This window comes from Manacus vitellinus, unplaced genomic scaffold (assembly GCF_001715985.3).
Source record: "Manacus vitellinus isolate BGI_N305 unplaced genomic scaffold, ASM171598v3 scaffold_67_pilon, whole genome shotgun sequence".
In the NCBI taxonomy this organism is placed as follows: Eukaryota; Metazoa; Chordata; class Aves; order Passeriformes; family Pipridae; genus Manacus; species Manacus vitellinus.
In genome coordinates, this window is record NW_021940737.1 from 39,126 (window position 1) to 54,289 (window position 15,164).

General features: G+C 39.2%; 1 protein-coding gene across 1 annotated transcript in view; it reads left to right on the forward strand.

The window, feature by feature from the left end:
• Positions 1-3,082: 3,082 nt before the first annotated feature.
• LOC103755536 (vitellogenin-2-like) overlaps positions 3,083-15,164 on the forward strand; it is a 22,420-nt gene continuing 10,338 nt past the window's right edge. Inside the window, exons 1-23 of the mRNA XM_029963984.1 lie at positions 3,083-3,152; positions 3,266-3,286; positions 3,392-3,543; positions 4,903-5,154; positions 5,718-5,879; positions 5,963-6,111; positions 6,679-6,829; positions 6,944-7,101; positions 7,192-7,357; positions 8,167-8,292; positions 8,640-8,858; positions 9,837-10,054; positions 10,212-10,309; positions 10,624-10,748; positions 10,854-10,955; positions 11,611-11,730; positions 11,815-12,004; positions 12,814-12,907; positions 13,019-13,204; positions 13,746-13,890; positions 14,010-14,232; positions 14,323-14,498; positions 14,887-15,162. Of these exons, the coding sequence (XP_029819844.1) occupies positions 3,083-3,152; positions 3,266-3,286; positions 3,392-3,543; positions 4,903-5,154; positions 5,718-5,879; positions 5,963-6,111; positions 6,679-6,829; positions 6,944-7,101; positions 7,192-7,357; positions 8,167-8,292; positions 8,640-8,858; positions 9,837-10,054; positions 10,212-10,309; positions 10,624-10,748; positions 10,854-10,955; positions 11,611-11,730; positions 11,815-12,004; positions 12,814-12,907; positions 13,019-13,204; positions 13,746-13,890; positions 14,010-14,232; positions 14,323-14,498; positions 14,887-15,162 (3,579 nt within the window). The remainder of the gene's footprint in view (positions 3,153-3,265; positions 3,287-3,391; positions 3,544-4,902; positions 5,155-5,717; positions 5,880-5,962; positions 6,112-6,678; positions 6,830-6,943; positions 7,102-7,191; positions 7,358-8,166; positions 8,293-8,639; positions 8,859-9,836; positions 10,055-10,211; positions 10,310-10,623; positions 10,749-10,853; positions 10,956-11,610; positions 11,731-11,814; positions 12,005-12,813; positions 12,908-13,018; positions 13,205-13,745; positions 13,891-14,009; positions 14,233-14,322; positions 14,499-14,886; positions 15,163-15,164) is intronic.

A 15,164-nucleotide genomic window follows, 5' to 3' on the forward strand; every position in this document is an offset into this window, starting at 1 on the left:
AATAATAAACATTTTGTAGTAATTCTTTGCTTTAACTTTTGTAACCCATCTTATGGAAATGTATTTAAGTGCTTCCATGGGAAAAGCAACTGTGCTAGAAGGGTGTATGCAGTTGAGTCCTGAGCTGGCCTCAGGCCTGGAAGTCGGGGATATAGATTCAGTCCTGTCTCTGTAAAGAAGTAAAACAGTTTTTGGATGGCTCTATATATAGTGATTGGGAAGCTTTTATATCTGAAGCTGCTGCTAATAGTGGTATGACTGCCACAGATGGTGACAGTGTAGTACTTCATGGTGTCGGAAACAACTGCAGGATCTTACTCAGAGACTGCTGAAGAACAGAAAGGGAGGCTTCTTGCAGGAATGTAGTACAGGTGTGTCACTTCACATACTTGTATATTTGAGGTAATAGAACAAATGCCCTACCTAAGGAACAAGAAATACAGACTACCAGTGACTGATTACCATACAGCTATTGTTAGCTACCTATGCATGATATTGAAAAGATGAGTTGTTACCTTAAACTGTGGTGTTTCATTTCACAAAAATCTTTAAATATAACATTGCTGTTTTTTCAGTCTGTGATGGGAGTGCTTTTACCATAAATATTAGTCTGATTAGGTATGAGAACTTACTTTCCAGGGTTATATTAGAACTGATCATTTTTTTTACCTCTCCTCCCCAATGGTTAAGGATAATACAACGTAGCTTTTGCAATATAGACTGTACAGCAAAGAAACTAATAAATGAAAATCTTTCTTAAGAAAACTTTTTCTCCCTACAAAACAACCTTCCTCCTAATTTGGAGAACTTCTTCCACCAGATTCTACAGACTTGTAGCAGGATAAAAATATTCCTATGTGTATCAAAAAAAATCATATCATAGCTTTTTTTTCAGGGCTCATTCTGTGTACACTTCAACCAGGTCAAGGTAACTGATGTATCTAGGTAATGTCAATGCAAACATTATTCTTGAAAGGAAAATTTAAGTATATGCAGGGTAATGGCTTTGCTGTATATATTGAATTAGCAGCTTAATTATTACTTGTGCAGCTTCTTTTTTTTTTTAATTTGCAGTTATCACAACGCTTTTGTGTGTGAAGGCTTTTGCAAGACATCTTGGTTTTTAGATTTTTCCCTTCCACTGCCCCCGTCTGATTTGCCATAGAAGTAGATGACAAGGTACTAAAGGTTGACGTAGTTGGATGGAAAAACTGATCTGAAAAGAAGTGTTGAAATTAACAGATGACTTATTTATTGCTTTCAGACAATAAATCTAATCTCTAAATCTCTAATGTTCACTATGTCCTGCAAAGTTACACTATAATAAAAAAATAAAATTCCAAGGTATATATTTTGTTGTATTTTTTATACTGACACAATGTTCATGTTCCCTTATTCAAGTGTGGAGTCAAATGGAATGCATAACAGGTAACTTCATTTTAAAGAAATGTTTAACAATAAAAAATTAATTACCACTGTATGAATGCACTTGCCCCTTTTGTAATGAAAAGCTTGTCACCTGCGGCATAAAATGTGCTTGTTCCCTTGAACATTATGGATTGACAGTTGTGAAAAAGGAGACATTTCTTGCTAGTGTCTACCCTTCACCCCTCAAATGTAGGCTTCTGCAGTGAGCTGGGTGGCAGTTCCTGAAACAGAGGTCGCACAACCCAAGGTGGATTTACATCCCACATGGAATCTGTTTGAAAAAGTCAAGACTTGTGGAACTGACAACCTGGGAACAGCAGTTGCTAATGGGAGACTGTAGAAACTGCTACAATAGAAAATAAGCGTTCATTTCTAGTTGTTTAAGTGATGTTTGCTATAAAGCTTGCTCTTGTGGTTAACCTTAACAGGTAAAGTAGGAGTAGAAATAAAGTGTCTGATTACCCAGTATGTCGTAGATATTGAGTTTGAATTGGATTCATGGGTTTTGTATGACTTAAAGCCCGCAGTTTGTGTTGCCTGAATTTATTCACCCAGAAACATCCTCCAACTCAGAAGTCTGTGCATTTTGCTTGCCTTTTTTGTTGATCCAGATGCCACCCAGCTCAATTTGGGAGGTTGTGTAACTTATTTGGGGGATTGACCAGACTCATTCTTCCCTTTCTGTGATTATCAATCTATTACCATACTCAAAAAGGCCAAGTGTGTTTTGTGCACCTCTGCTTGCCTCTGTGGCCCTGACGTTTCTAGAACTGAACACTTCTGTGAATGTACTCCTGGGCTGTCACTGTAAATTGATGATGAAACTGGCTGCCAGCCTACATCAGTTCAGATACTTCGGCTGCATTTTGTGTTTAACTCCTTAGGAAATGCAAAGTTCTAACTGACCTGCACTCCCACTCCCCCTACTTCTCTGGGAAGAGTCTCTGTGGCTTTTAACTGTTCAGATTTGGCTGTCATTTACCTTGAAAGATAAAATATTTACTGATGGCTTATGAAATCTTTGTTCATTTAAAAAATATTCCTGGTCAGTGTGACCAGAGCTGAAAGGACATACTGGTCCTCTCATTTATTTAAATGAATATATGCATTCCATATGCTGGGGTTTTCAGTAGAATGTTAAATGTGCTTTGGTGCACAGAGAAATATAATAGCAAGGGACTACCTGTCCTCGTCTCCTGTCCAGAGGGGTGTCTGTAAACCAATGCTGAGGGAAGAGGAAGAACACTGTTAATGTGTTCTGGGATACTGACTCTGTTAATTGGGCCGCTATCATCTAGATATCAGTTTGGGTCACATGCCAGGTCAGCATAACCTGGGCAAAATCAAGCTAATCTGTGGCAGACCAAATGCAAGCACACAGCTGTGACTCAACCTAGGAATTAAGTAATGTGTTTATTGTAAATTCATTGTAAATGACCTAGTAAAACTTATTAGGATAAGTAGAAGCTTTTAAACAGTTCTGCAAAGGGCTTATGAGATAATCAGTGAGATGCCAAGGTATGACTTCCATTATTCTGTCTGAAGAGAAAGTATGATTGCAAAATGAAAGTGTTTACATAAACTGATAAAAAACTTGAGAATTCAGCAGAACGCAGCCACGTGTTCCTGAGCTTTCTTCCATAAAAGTCTCACCATGTCTGGCAGAGCCTCATTCGCCTTCACTATGAGGGGAATCGTATTTTTACTAGCGCTCACCCTTGTAGGTAAGGCTACATATCTCTTCTTCACCTTTCTTTCCCAAAATTTCCTTCAGTTCTGTGGCAGTGTTGGATCTAGATTGAACATTACTTATCTGCTTTTCCATCTCTTTTTACAGGTAGCCAGAAGTTTGACTTTGGTAAGTAAATTTCCTTCTATAACCTTTTCTCCCTGACTTTGCTGTTATTTCTCTTTATTAGAACATGCTTGCAAGTGTTGTGAAAATGGCTATTATTTCCCACAGACCCTGGATTCAGTAGTAGGAAGAGCTACTTGTACAGTTATGAAGGCTGGGTGTTGAATGGGCTTCAAGAAAAGAATTTAGCCAAAGCTGGCGTACGCCTGAGCAGCAAAGTAGAGATCAGTGGGCTATCAGAAAACACTTACCTCCTCAAGGTACTGCGTCTTCTTTCAAATGTGCCATGCAACGTTAAACTAAAATCACAGCTGTAATTGTACCTGGCTAATCTGGGGTGTAGGAAAGCAGCAGAAAACACAAGCGGAGACTTACCACTGTAGATGTCAGAGAATGATCTGCAAGCTACGATTTCAGAAGTGAGGAGACACTGGTGTCAGTTGTGGAAGTTGCTTGTAGCAGGTGTTCCTCGAGACTTTGCATCAGAAATACAGCTGACAGGGATTCTGTTAGAAAATGGCTGTTTCTAACTCAAGACATTTAAGCCTGCTCAGAGTTTAAGATTTGATTCTAGTCTCAGCACACATTTCCAGCTCCTGTGGGAAGCCAGGACTTGGGTGTATAAAATCATTGTCATGAAGGTAAATGATAAACATAGACTTAAAACGTGATAAGAGCTAAAGATAAAAAGTGTTATAAGAGTAAAAAATGAGAGCAATCCAAAAGGAGTATGTAACAATATTTAGTGTCTGAATAGTGCAGTAAAAGATCTGGACATGTGAAATCATGCCTTGCTGACATCAACAGTGATAGGACCTGATTCATACAAAATAGGTATGTTTCGGAAGAATACTTTTGTCTGTTTAATTCAGTCAAAAATCAGAGCTTCTTTTTCAGGCATTGAATTCAGTGACAGAGCTCTCACTGGTTATAGTTGAGCTGTAGATCTCTCAAAATTATGGGCTAGGTATTGTATTGCACACTACAGTCTTCATCCTGAAATTTTTATGTGTGTGCACTAGGCTGTGCTCTGAGGCACCTGAACTGGCAGTAACTTTGCCAAAGTTACTGAAATTGCTTCTTATTTATGTTCTATCTCAGTGTGTATAAATATATTGTTCATTATTAAAATATTTGGGTTGATTTAAGCAATTCACAAATATGAATCAAATATAGTGACTCGTTTGGTAAAAGAAAAACTGTATGGGGATATGATGTAAACTTTTTAAATGCTAAATTTTACCTAAAGCAGAATATTTATTTTAAGGCTGAAAAAAGGGAGATTTTTATTTCAATTTTTTTAAATTACATTTTTAATCATCCTTTTCCCCTATAAAGTTAATGCAAGTAAAATGTTTCAATGTCCCTGAAAGACAATAGCAATATGTTAACTGCTTCTGTAAGATAAAATAGCACTGCTCAGCCCCCAGGTTTTGCACTGGTTTTACAATAGTTTAAGCAAGAGACAAAAGAATAAACTTCTGTATGACTATCTAAGCCTATATTTGGAAGGAAAAAGAATCTAACGAGTGGTTATGTTGATTTCTTCCAATTTATCTGCATATTTAGTATCAAAGTAATTTTATTCTCCTAAGTGTCTTTTCTGAATTTCCTCCCAGATCCGCCCTCCACAATTTGAGGAATACAATGGCATCTGGCCCAGAGACTCGTTCACTCGATCTTCCAAAATCACCCAGATGGTTTCCTCATGCTTTACCCAGCCCTTCAAGTTTGAATACAATAGTGGACGGGTTGGAAACATTTATGGCCCGGAAGACTGTCCCAATACTTGCATTAACATAGTGAGAGGAATACTGAACATGATACAGATAACCATTAAAAAGTCACAGAATGTGTATGAATTGCAAGAGGTTTGTTTTTTTCCATTCTAGAACTACTTTAATGAAGGGTTGTGTTCTCTTTAATTATTCTTCCTTTGAGTTTTTGTTTATTTGCAGCTACTTTCGAATGTTCATAGTAAGAAAAAGATGATTTTCATTCATATAGAGGAAAATGTGTGCATATGCGTTGAACAAATTAACTGTGCTGAATTTTTTCTAAGACATCTCTCTTTAAGTCTTAACATGCAACCCTTTGGAGAAAAGAGAATTATTAGCTGTGAATTTATTTGTTATATGGCTTCCCTGATACAACTACTTGACCCATTTTATTTGTTAATTGTTGATATTAATTAATTGATTACTTTTTAATTTTAAACTCCATCCCCTGACTGAGTATTGTTCACGTGCCAATATTTTAGTTCAATAGGAATAATTGTGTGCAATGGCAACAGCTTTCAAAACATAATTAAGACTGTTCAGTAAGTACTAACCCTCATATTATGCATTTAGAATCTTCATTCAGTAAAACTTCTTCTCACACAGTGAAACTCTGATATAATTGGGAAGTCTCATTATCTGTGTTCATCTGCCAGGCTGGAATTGGAGGTGTTTGCCATACAAGGTACATCATCCAGGAAGACAGGAAGAACAGCCGGGTCTCTGTTACCAAAACCATAGACCAAAATAACTGCCAGGAAAAAGTGGTGAAGAGTGTTGGAATGGCTTACATCTATCCTTGTCCTGTTGACATGATGGTATGTGAGATGTGACAAGATCTTCCTAGTTACAAGCACGGCCATTCTGTACCCATTCACTCTTTGTTCTCTGCCTCCCACAGAAAGAAAGGCTCGTAAAAGGGACTGCAGCTTTCTCCTACAAACTGAAGCAGTCAGACAGTGGTACCCTGATCACGGAGGTGGTGTCTCAGCAGGTGTATCAGTTCTCACCACTCAGTGAACCTACTGGTGTTGCTGTCATGGAAGCAAGGTAGGTGGAACATGGGCTTATTTCACAGAGTGAGAATAATTATAGGTTCTATCACTCCCTTTCTCTCCCAATTGAAGTGAAATGAGAATTGAGCTCCATAGGAGTTGGATAAAGGTCTGAGTACTCACTCTTGGGATTTCCACAGTCCTTAAAGTTCAGCAAACCATTCTTTATTTGTACTCTGGTCAAGCTGGCACTACAACTACATGGGAGAAAAGCTGTTTTTCTTGCTTATACCGTAAGAATGCAACTTTACTGTTCTGCTTGTCTTGAAAAAGGGGTAATTGATAGTGTCAGGAGGAAGATGGTGCACATAGAAATAACATCATTCATTACACTGTGTCGGTAGCTCTCACGCAGAAGACGGAAATTTCACTTCTTGGAAACAATTCCATTGTAGATAACTCTAATACCATTTTGTTTCAGATGGAAGGCTTTATTCATTAGCAAAAGGTTTTACTGTGACAAGAAAAATTATTAAGGAGTAAAACTGATACCATCACAGTATCACTGAAGCAACAAGAAAAGAGCTAATGCCTTTCTCCCATGACACTTGTCTCTCGACAGACAACAACTCACCTTGCTTGAAGTGAGAAGTGAACGGGGCAGCTCCCCGGACCTTTCCATGCAGAGCTATGGAGGCCTGCGTTACCAGTTCCCAGCAGAATTGCCACAGATGCCATTGCAGCTAATCAAGATGAAAAACCCTGAGCAACGGGTATTTTTAGGCCTTCAAACTGATTTCCTAATAATAAAAAACTCCAAAATAATAATTATCATAAATTCTAAATAATGTAATTATGTAAGCCCTCTCTCTTGTGTTTTGTAACAGATAGTTGAAATACTGCAACACATAGTCCTGAATAACCAACAAGATTTCCATGATGATCTTCCATACCGATTCCTGGAACTTGTCCAGCTCTGCCGGATAGCAAGTGCTAACGTGCTGGAGTCCACCTGGAGACAATGTTCAGATAAACCCCGCTATAGGTACTTCATTGTATCAACTCGTAAGAAACTTTTCTGGCTTTGGAGAATTGAGAGTGAAAATCAAGGAATTTTTTTTGCTTCTACTTGCAGGCGATGGCTGCTGAGTGCAGTTTCTGCAACAGGCACCACAGAAGCACTCAAATTCATTAAGAGCAGAATCCGCAATGATGACCTTAACCACCTTCAAGCTCTTCTAAGTGTTTCCTTTGCTCTCCATTTAACCAAAGCTGATGAACACACTGTTCCAATAGCAGCAGTGAGTAGATCTACGTGAATCCTTCCTGTCTGATAACAAAAGGAATGATAATTGATGACATCCTTTGATTATTAAGCACATTAGAGACTGGATTCTCCTCTCGTATACACTAATTTTGTGCAAATGTTGACCTGTGAGTTTCTTTTGGCATTACATTTATGAGAGGAGAGTTCAGTCCTCTGTCTTCATTTCCCCGCATTAATATAAAGCCCATTTTGGTTTGCTGGGATCACATGGCATGCCTTCTACAGACAAAACTTTGTCCACTTCAATCTCCTACTTCTGCAACAAATGGTCATTTGTGTGTTATGTCACTTGGACAGCTCTTTTAATTGTGAACTGTCCCTACAAACAGGAAAGTGCTGCAAGTGAAAGTATTTGTGCCAGCATCAAATATGTTGACACTATAATGAATCATTTATTCTGAACAGGATTTTTGCTGTCTCTAGTCTATATTCTCCTTCTTAATGAGGAAAAGAGGATATGAGAATGCATTATTAACATAACTGAGTTGCACACTTCTCTAAGGATATTCCATTTTTGCAGTGATGTGTATCCATAATCTTTGTGTTTTGAGTGTCATGTTCAGTTGAGGGACAATGTAAGCTTATATACACATATATATTGAAACTAGCAGGGAATTAAGCTCCAAAGTGAAACTTCCAAACAAAATGTCTACAAGCTACTTTAATTTGTTTGGATACAACAATAATTATTCTGAAATTGATCCCCTCAGATCTGATGAGTTTCCTGCTCTGAAAGCTTTGTGAAGCACTGTATTAAATAACAAATTTTTTTTTTCCTCATAGGATTTAGTGACCAGTTCTCGAATCCAGAAAAGTCCCCTACTTCAACAAGTTGCTAGCTTGGCATACAGTTCTGTGGTCAATAGATACTGTTCTCAGACCTCAGCTTGTCCTAAAGAAGCTCTCCAGGTGGGTGGCTTTTTTTCAGGTTTTTTTTTTAATAGCTTAGTAATGCTTATTTTATTACCTTAATTCTATTAAGATACAGTATCAAAATGGCAATTGGACATGCACATACACATTTCGTAAGTCTCCTTCAGAACCAAGGCAATTAATTGTTTTATTAATGTAGATACTGCTTCAGCGTTGAAAACAAAATTTTCACATTGCAAGGGTAAAATCCTGAGAGAAGCCACCACTGAGTGATTTTATTAAAACCAGTTGCTTTATTGTGATAGGGTTTTCAGTGGGTAAGGGGAACACTGTGGACAATCTGTACATTAGGAAGAGAAGATTGAACTATGCTTTGTCTATAGCCCATCCACGACCTGGCAGATGAAGCGATCAGCAGGGGCCGTGAAGACAAAATGAAATTAGCTCTGAAGTGCATTGGCAACATGGGAGATCCAGCCAGCATCAAGCGCATCCTGAAGTTCCTTCCCATATTTTCATCCAGTGCTCCTGATATCCCCATCCACATTCAGATTGATGCCATAATGGCCTTGAGAAAAATAGCTTGGAAAGACTCCAAAACTGTAAGTAGGATCTAGTAGCTTTTCTTTACTTAGTGAATTAGACAATATATACTGTAAGCGTAATGAATTTAATGGTATCATGTATGTGGATTCAGCATGTTTTAAAAAAAAAAAAGATTATTTTTAAGAAAAATATTTTACAATTTTATATTCAGCTGATATTTTCTGCTAAGGTGTAATGATTATTAGTCAGTAGGAAGTTTCCAGAAGGATATTAGCAGTATTGCTTTCATCATCTGTCATAACCAATTAAGTCCTGTGTTAGTTATATTTAGTGGACATTTAGCCGCCTAAAAGTCAGCCATATAATTTAAACTGCCTCTGTAGTAAGGAGGAGAGAGAGAGAGACTTTCTGTTAAACTCCTAGACAAAATATCAGCATTGCTCTGCCTCTTTTAGACCCCTTCCTTAAGGTTGGATGAGTCACTACTGACCCCCTACTGAAGTTGCTTTCACAGTAAGTGTAGGCAAGACTCCTGCCTTTCAGATGGTTTAGGTTTAAGACCTCTATGAGAAACAATTCACTCAGACTGTCTTTGGCAAACTGATGAAGCTCCTCTTTTAAAACTGGTCTAAAACAGTGAAGCATGCTTACTTATTCAGTGGAGTTACTCCAAAGAATGAATCTGTCTTATTATCTACAGTTGTTTCTTCCAAAGTTATTCACTAATCTTTGAAGGGCAGTAATGCACAATGCAATGCTGATGTCTTTTTGACTGTGGTGAGTTGGCTCAATACACTGATAGATGGACATTTATTTCAGATTCAGTGCCAGGTCTTCTCCATGATGCTGTTGAACCATGGCCCCTTCAGTTGTCTGAATAAAATGATGTGGAACCATGCAGTAAAAAAGATCAGGAAACCTTTCTGCAGGGATAATGACACCCTGTCCCACATTTCTTGTGGCTTAGGTGTGGACTGAGTTTGCAAAATTGTCTCAATTATTTGGTAATTCCAGACACTGTTTTCTCTCTGCAGGTGCAGGGATATCTCATCCAGATCCTTGCAGATCAGTCGCTTCCCCCTGAGGTGCGCATGATGGCTTGTGCCGTTATCTTTGAGACAAGACCTGCCCTTCCTTTGATAACAACGATAGCCAATGTGGTGATGAAGGAGAGCAATTTGCAAGTGGCAAGTTTCGTGTATGCCCACATGAAGGCTTTGGCAAAAAGCAGGTTGCCGTACACGTACAACATGTGAGTAGAGACAGGAGCAAAGCAGGTGATCTTCTGCAAATGAGTACTGTTACATTCTTTTTGGTGAGCACTGCATGTGCTGATAACTGAAGACAGTTTATATACTGATGGGGTGCAGCTTGTTTCTGGATATTATTACCTTTCTCATTTTGTTTAGATCTTCAGCTTGCAATATCGCCCTTAAGATGCTGGCCCCCAGATTGGACAGGCTGAGCTATCGGTATAGCAAGGTGATACGTGTTGGTGCTTACTTCGGTGAGTAAAAGTGTTTCAGGGACCAGGAAACTTTCACTTCAGAAATCCATTCTTAAGAGATATTAAATCCTTTGGAGAAATAAGGCATTCTCCATTTCAATGAGAAATTAAATTAAATATGAGGGTCGCATGTTTAAAAGTGCATGTGTAGCCATATAATAATTTCTGACTAAACAAGATTTATGTAATGATATATCTTACATATCATTACATAGTGTATGATATATCAGTGGAAAAATCTGCAGAAATATGATCTTGAATGACAAGCAGAATGGTTAGAAAGAAGACGTGTCTCTTGTTTACTTCTACCGTAGATAACTATAAAGTTGGTGCTGCTGGAGACATCTTTATTATGAACAGCCCAGGAACAATGTTCCCATCAGCAATAATTTCCAAGCTGATGGCATATTCTGCAGGGTCAGTGGCTGATTTGGCAGAGGTAAATATTTGCCTAAATCAATGATAAAACAAAATTAAAACTGATGACAAAGTGTCACCTCTGTAAGTATGTTTCAGACTGCTCCTTCTCATGCTGTTTTGGTAGGCTGGTGTCCGTGTGGAAGGCCTCACAGATGTCATCATGAAACGAAATATCCCATTTGCTGAATATCCCACATACAAAAAGATAAAGGAGATTGGAAAAGCTGTAAGTATTTTCACTAATGCAACGTGTGGGTTATATAAGGGGGTATTTAGTGAAACTTCTTGTACTAGTGAGGCTGTCTCAGAAGATAAATTACTCTCCTAGCAGTCAGCTCAAGTATTTCTGTGAAGGGGAGATATGCAGTGGGTCATCAGGGGACATCTGCCATGGCTGAAATAGCTTCTACCAGTTCTTTCTCAGGCTCTGCCTCCTCCCCACCTCACAGATGGCTGCAGAAGGAGCACGGGAGGCGAGGGAAGTGGCAGGCATTGCAGCGTGGTGTGTCACATGCCTGGCAGGCTTCCTACTCCCTCCCTTCATCTATCTAACCTAGTTTACAGGAATATACCTTTGTCTTGAAGAGAAAAGATTATTTTTTTTTGCTGGTTTTTTCCAACTAGGTTTAGTGGTATTAATGGTCTAGAGCTTCTGTGTAAGTGTTATTGCATTGGAATACCAAACACTAGACTGGAGCCTATTCATGGGCATCTCAATGGCAGGAGAAAGTCTGAATTAGTGCCACCATGCTATTTATGATCAAAAATTTTTCGATGGAAAATGGCAGCTTGGCCAGTGATGGGTCTGGTCACCTTGCTGAATTACCATTTGTAAAGCGTTGCATTAAGAAACTTTGCTTGTTTCTTTATCTGTTCATCAGCTGTTGGGATGGAAGGAGCTGCCAACAGAAACTCCCTTGATATCAGCCTACTTGAAACTCTTTGGCCAAGAGCTGGCCTACATCAACATCAATAAGGAAGTCCTACAACAGGCTGTGAAGGTACCAGACACCCTTACTTCTCTTTGCAATATTTGACACCATTGTACTTTCATATCCTAACCTTGGATGTCTGTTTTATTGCAGACTGTGCTAGAACCTGCTGACAGGAACACAGTGCTGAAGAGACTCATTAGCCAAATCCACAGTGGCATTGCAGGACAATGGACACAACCAGTGTGGCTGGGAGAGCTGCGATACATCGTGTCTACCTGCACCGGTCTGCCACTGGAGTACGGATCATACACGGCTGCTCTGGCCCGGGCAGCAGTCAGCAGTGAGTTGGGCAGTGGGAGATCCAGCTGTGTGTGTGGTGGGAGCAGGTGCTGCACTGCGGGGTCAGGCTGCCCCCTCGGGAGGGGACCCTGACAGACTGGAGCGGATGGCCCAACAGAAGTGTGATGAAATTCGACAAAGGCAATGCAAAGTCCTTCACATCTGGGATGGAGTAACTCTTGCGAGTGTATAGGCTGGGCGTCACCCAGACAGAAAGCAGCTTTGCAGAAAAGGACCAGGAAGGCCAGCACAAGCTGGTACAGTAAACCAGCAGTGTGCTCTTGTGGTGATGAAGGCCAACTGCATCACTGGCTGCAGAAGCAAGAGTAAAGCTAGCATGACAATGATTTGCACATTTGAGACTGCATCTGGAGTACAATGTCCAGTTTTGTGTCCACAGTACAAGAAAAATATTCACACTTGATGTGAGGAAAGATTAGAGAGCAAGAGTTGTTTAGCCTGGTTGTCCTTCATCCACTCTGTCTTCCGACTCCCCACATTTCCAAAATTTTAGTGTTATAGTAATTATCAGACTTTTGATTTGGGTCAGTTCTTCATTTTTTTAGTATATTTTTATTTCCATTTTCAATACATTGCATCAGAACCTTTGTCTACATAATGATCTTTCTGTATATTTTCAGTATTTTTCAGACTCATAAAAGATCTCATTTACCCCAAAGTCTGTCTTGTTTACCAGTCTTATTTGTTGTACTAGCAAAAATATTACCTTGTACTGAAAACTGTCATTTGCTTACGTTCAAATCCATTCTTTCGCTTTTACCATGTTTAAATGTACTCTTGCATTTGCAGTTGATGGAAAGATAACCCCCCCTTTAACTGGAGATTTTAGACCTTCACAGTTGCTTGAATCCACTGTGCAGATTCGATCTGACATAAACCCAAGGTATGGGAGGTTTCTAAGACTTTACATATGAAGGAGGCTTTAGGAGAAGGCAGAGTCACACGTGTAAAAAGAGCACCTTTCTTGCATCTGACTGCTTCACTCTTGTTTCAGCTTGTATGTACAGACAGTTGCAACAATGGGTGTCAACACAGAATACTTCCAACATGCTGTTGAAATTCAAGGCAAGGTCCTGACAAGAGTGCCAATGAAGTTTGACACCAAGATAGATATGAAACTGAAAAATATTAAGATTGAAACAGATCCATGTCATGAGGAAACTGAAATAGTGGTTGGAAGGTATGGTAGCTTTACTTCAGAATACTTCATATTGCTGAAACCTGATGAAGTTCACCAATCACTGACCTCCTACAGGGGTTTCTAGATAGGCAGAGTGACTCTTCAATGTGTAGTGGAACCTCTGGTATGAAGTGCAAGGAAGAAAAATAGGGGAGCTAAAAATCAAAAGATACCTAAACTATTTAGCAGCTTAATTTTTACTTTAATTTGTTTATTATTTTGTGTTCTTACTATTTTTCCATTATTTTATTGTCCTTTAAGGATTTTAATTTTTATGTTTGAATGATTTTTTTTTAATTTCCAAAAAGTTAAAATTTAAATTTATCCAGATTTTGAAAGCTTCACGTGATATAAGGAAATTACATTTGTCATGAACTCTTACTTGTTTTCAATAATATTTATATTTATTAATTCATATATAATCCCTATGTTTAAATGACAGATCTCTGTGCTGTCTTGTAATACTGACAGGGACATATTTAATTTAACCCAAAGACAAGAGGTCAAAATAATTCACCATTTTTTGCACATATCTCAACAGACATAAAGCTTTTGCTGTATCAAGAAATATAGGAGAACTAGGTGTTGAAAAGAGAACCTCAATTCTCCCAGGGGATGCTTCATTAAATATTGTGGAAGAACCTTTCAAACCATCAGAGAGAGCTTCCAGTGAAGGTTTCACAAAGGTAACCTATTGCTTTTTGCTTATATGGTAATATTTACCCTCTCTGTAATGCGTGTCTGTAGTTTTATTCTCACCTATGACATACTCTCGGTGGTATTCACACACTCATCTCTAATGCAGCAAGAAGCCGACAGCATGGCAAGGAAACATGCTGATAGCTCTCAAGAGGATCTTCGCCATGTCACAGGAAGAAAAACCCATAAACGAGACATTTGTGTCAAAATGCATCACCTTGGTTGTCAGCTCTGCTTTTCCAGAAGGTCACGAGATGCCAGTTTCCTAAAAAATACATATTTGCACAGATTAATTGGAGAACACGAAGCTAAAATAGTCTTGATCCCAGGTAAAATGCTGAGCATGAGCCTTGTCATCTTAGGTTTTTCAGAGCTATTTGAAGCAGTATAACCTTCTAATGTGTGCAATTGGTGTGTAGTTGAAACAGATGCTGATATTGACAAAATTCAGCTGGAGATTCAAGCAGGATCCCGAGTGGCTTCCAAAATAATTCAAGAGGTAAACTCAGAGTCTAAGGAAGAAGATGAACCATCTCTATATAAGGACATTCAAGCTAAACTGAAGAAAATTCTAGGCATTGAAAATGTGTTCAAGGCAAGTGACTTTGAAAATTAGAGTGGGGACCATTTTCCCCTAAATGAAGCCAAGAATTTGAAGTTCAGTGTGGAAAGATGGCATGGGAAAGAAAGGGTGAGGCTGGTTTGAAAGGTGCCAGTGCTAGGCCTGTCAGTCAGTGCTACCTCTGGAGGGATTGATTCCTTGGGGTGCAGCCAGCTAAGTCTTCTGTGCTGAGCTAGATTTCAGCTTGGCAGAGTGGATCAAAGGGAGTTCTGCAGATTCTTCAGTGAGTGAGGCAGGGAGGTGGTTGTTCCTTGAAAGGCTGATGTGAGAAGCTTGTCTGACACCCTCAGAGGTTTTACTTTGTAAATACAGAACCAGCTGTATCCTCTCTCTTACACTTCTCTATGAACTGTTTTTGCAGGTTGCAAATAAAACACGACACCAGAAGAAGAGACCTTCAAAGAAAGAAAACGTTGTGCTAAGAGAGCTTGGGACAGACCCTGATGCAAAACGTCCCTTCAGCTCATCTTCTGCCTCCTCAGCTGCCTCCTCTTCCTCATCATCTGCCGTTTCTCCTGATCATAAAAAGGCTGTGGATGAAGATGAGAATGATCAAGAAAAGCAAGATACAAGCAGCAAGAGCAGCAGTAGTGGTAGAATTAGCAAGAGCAGCAGCAGCAAGAGCAGCAGCAGCAGCAG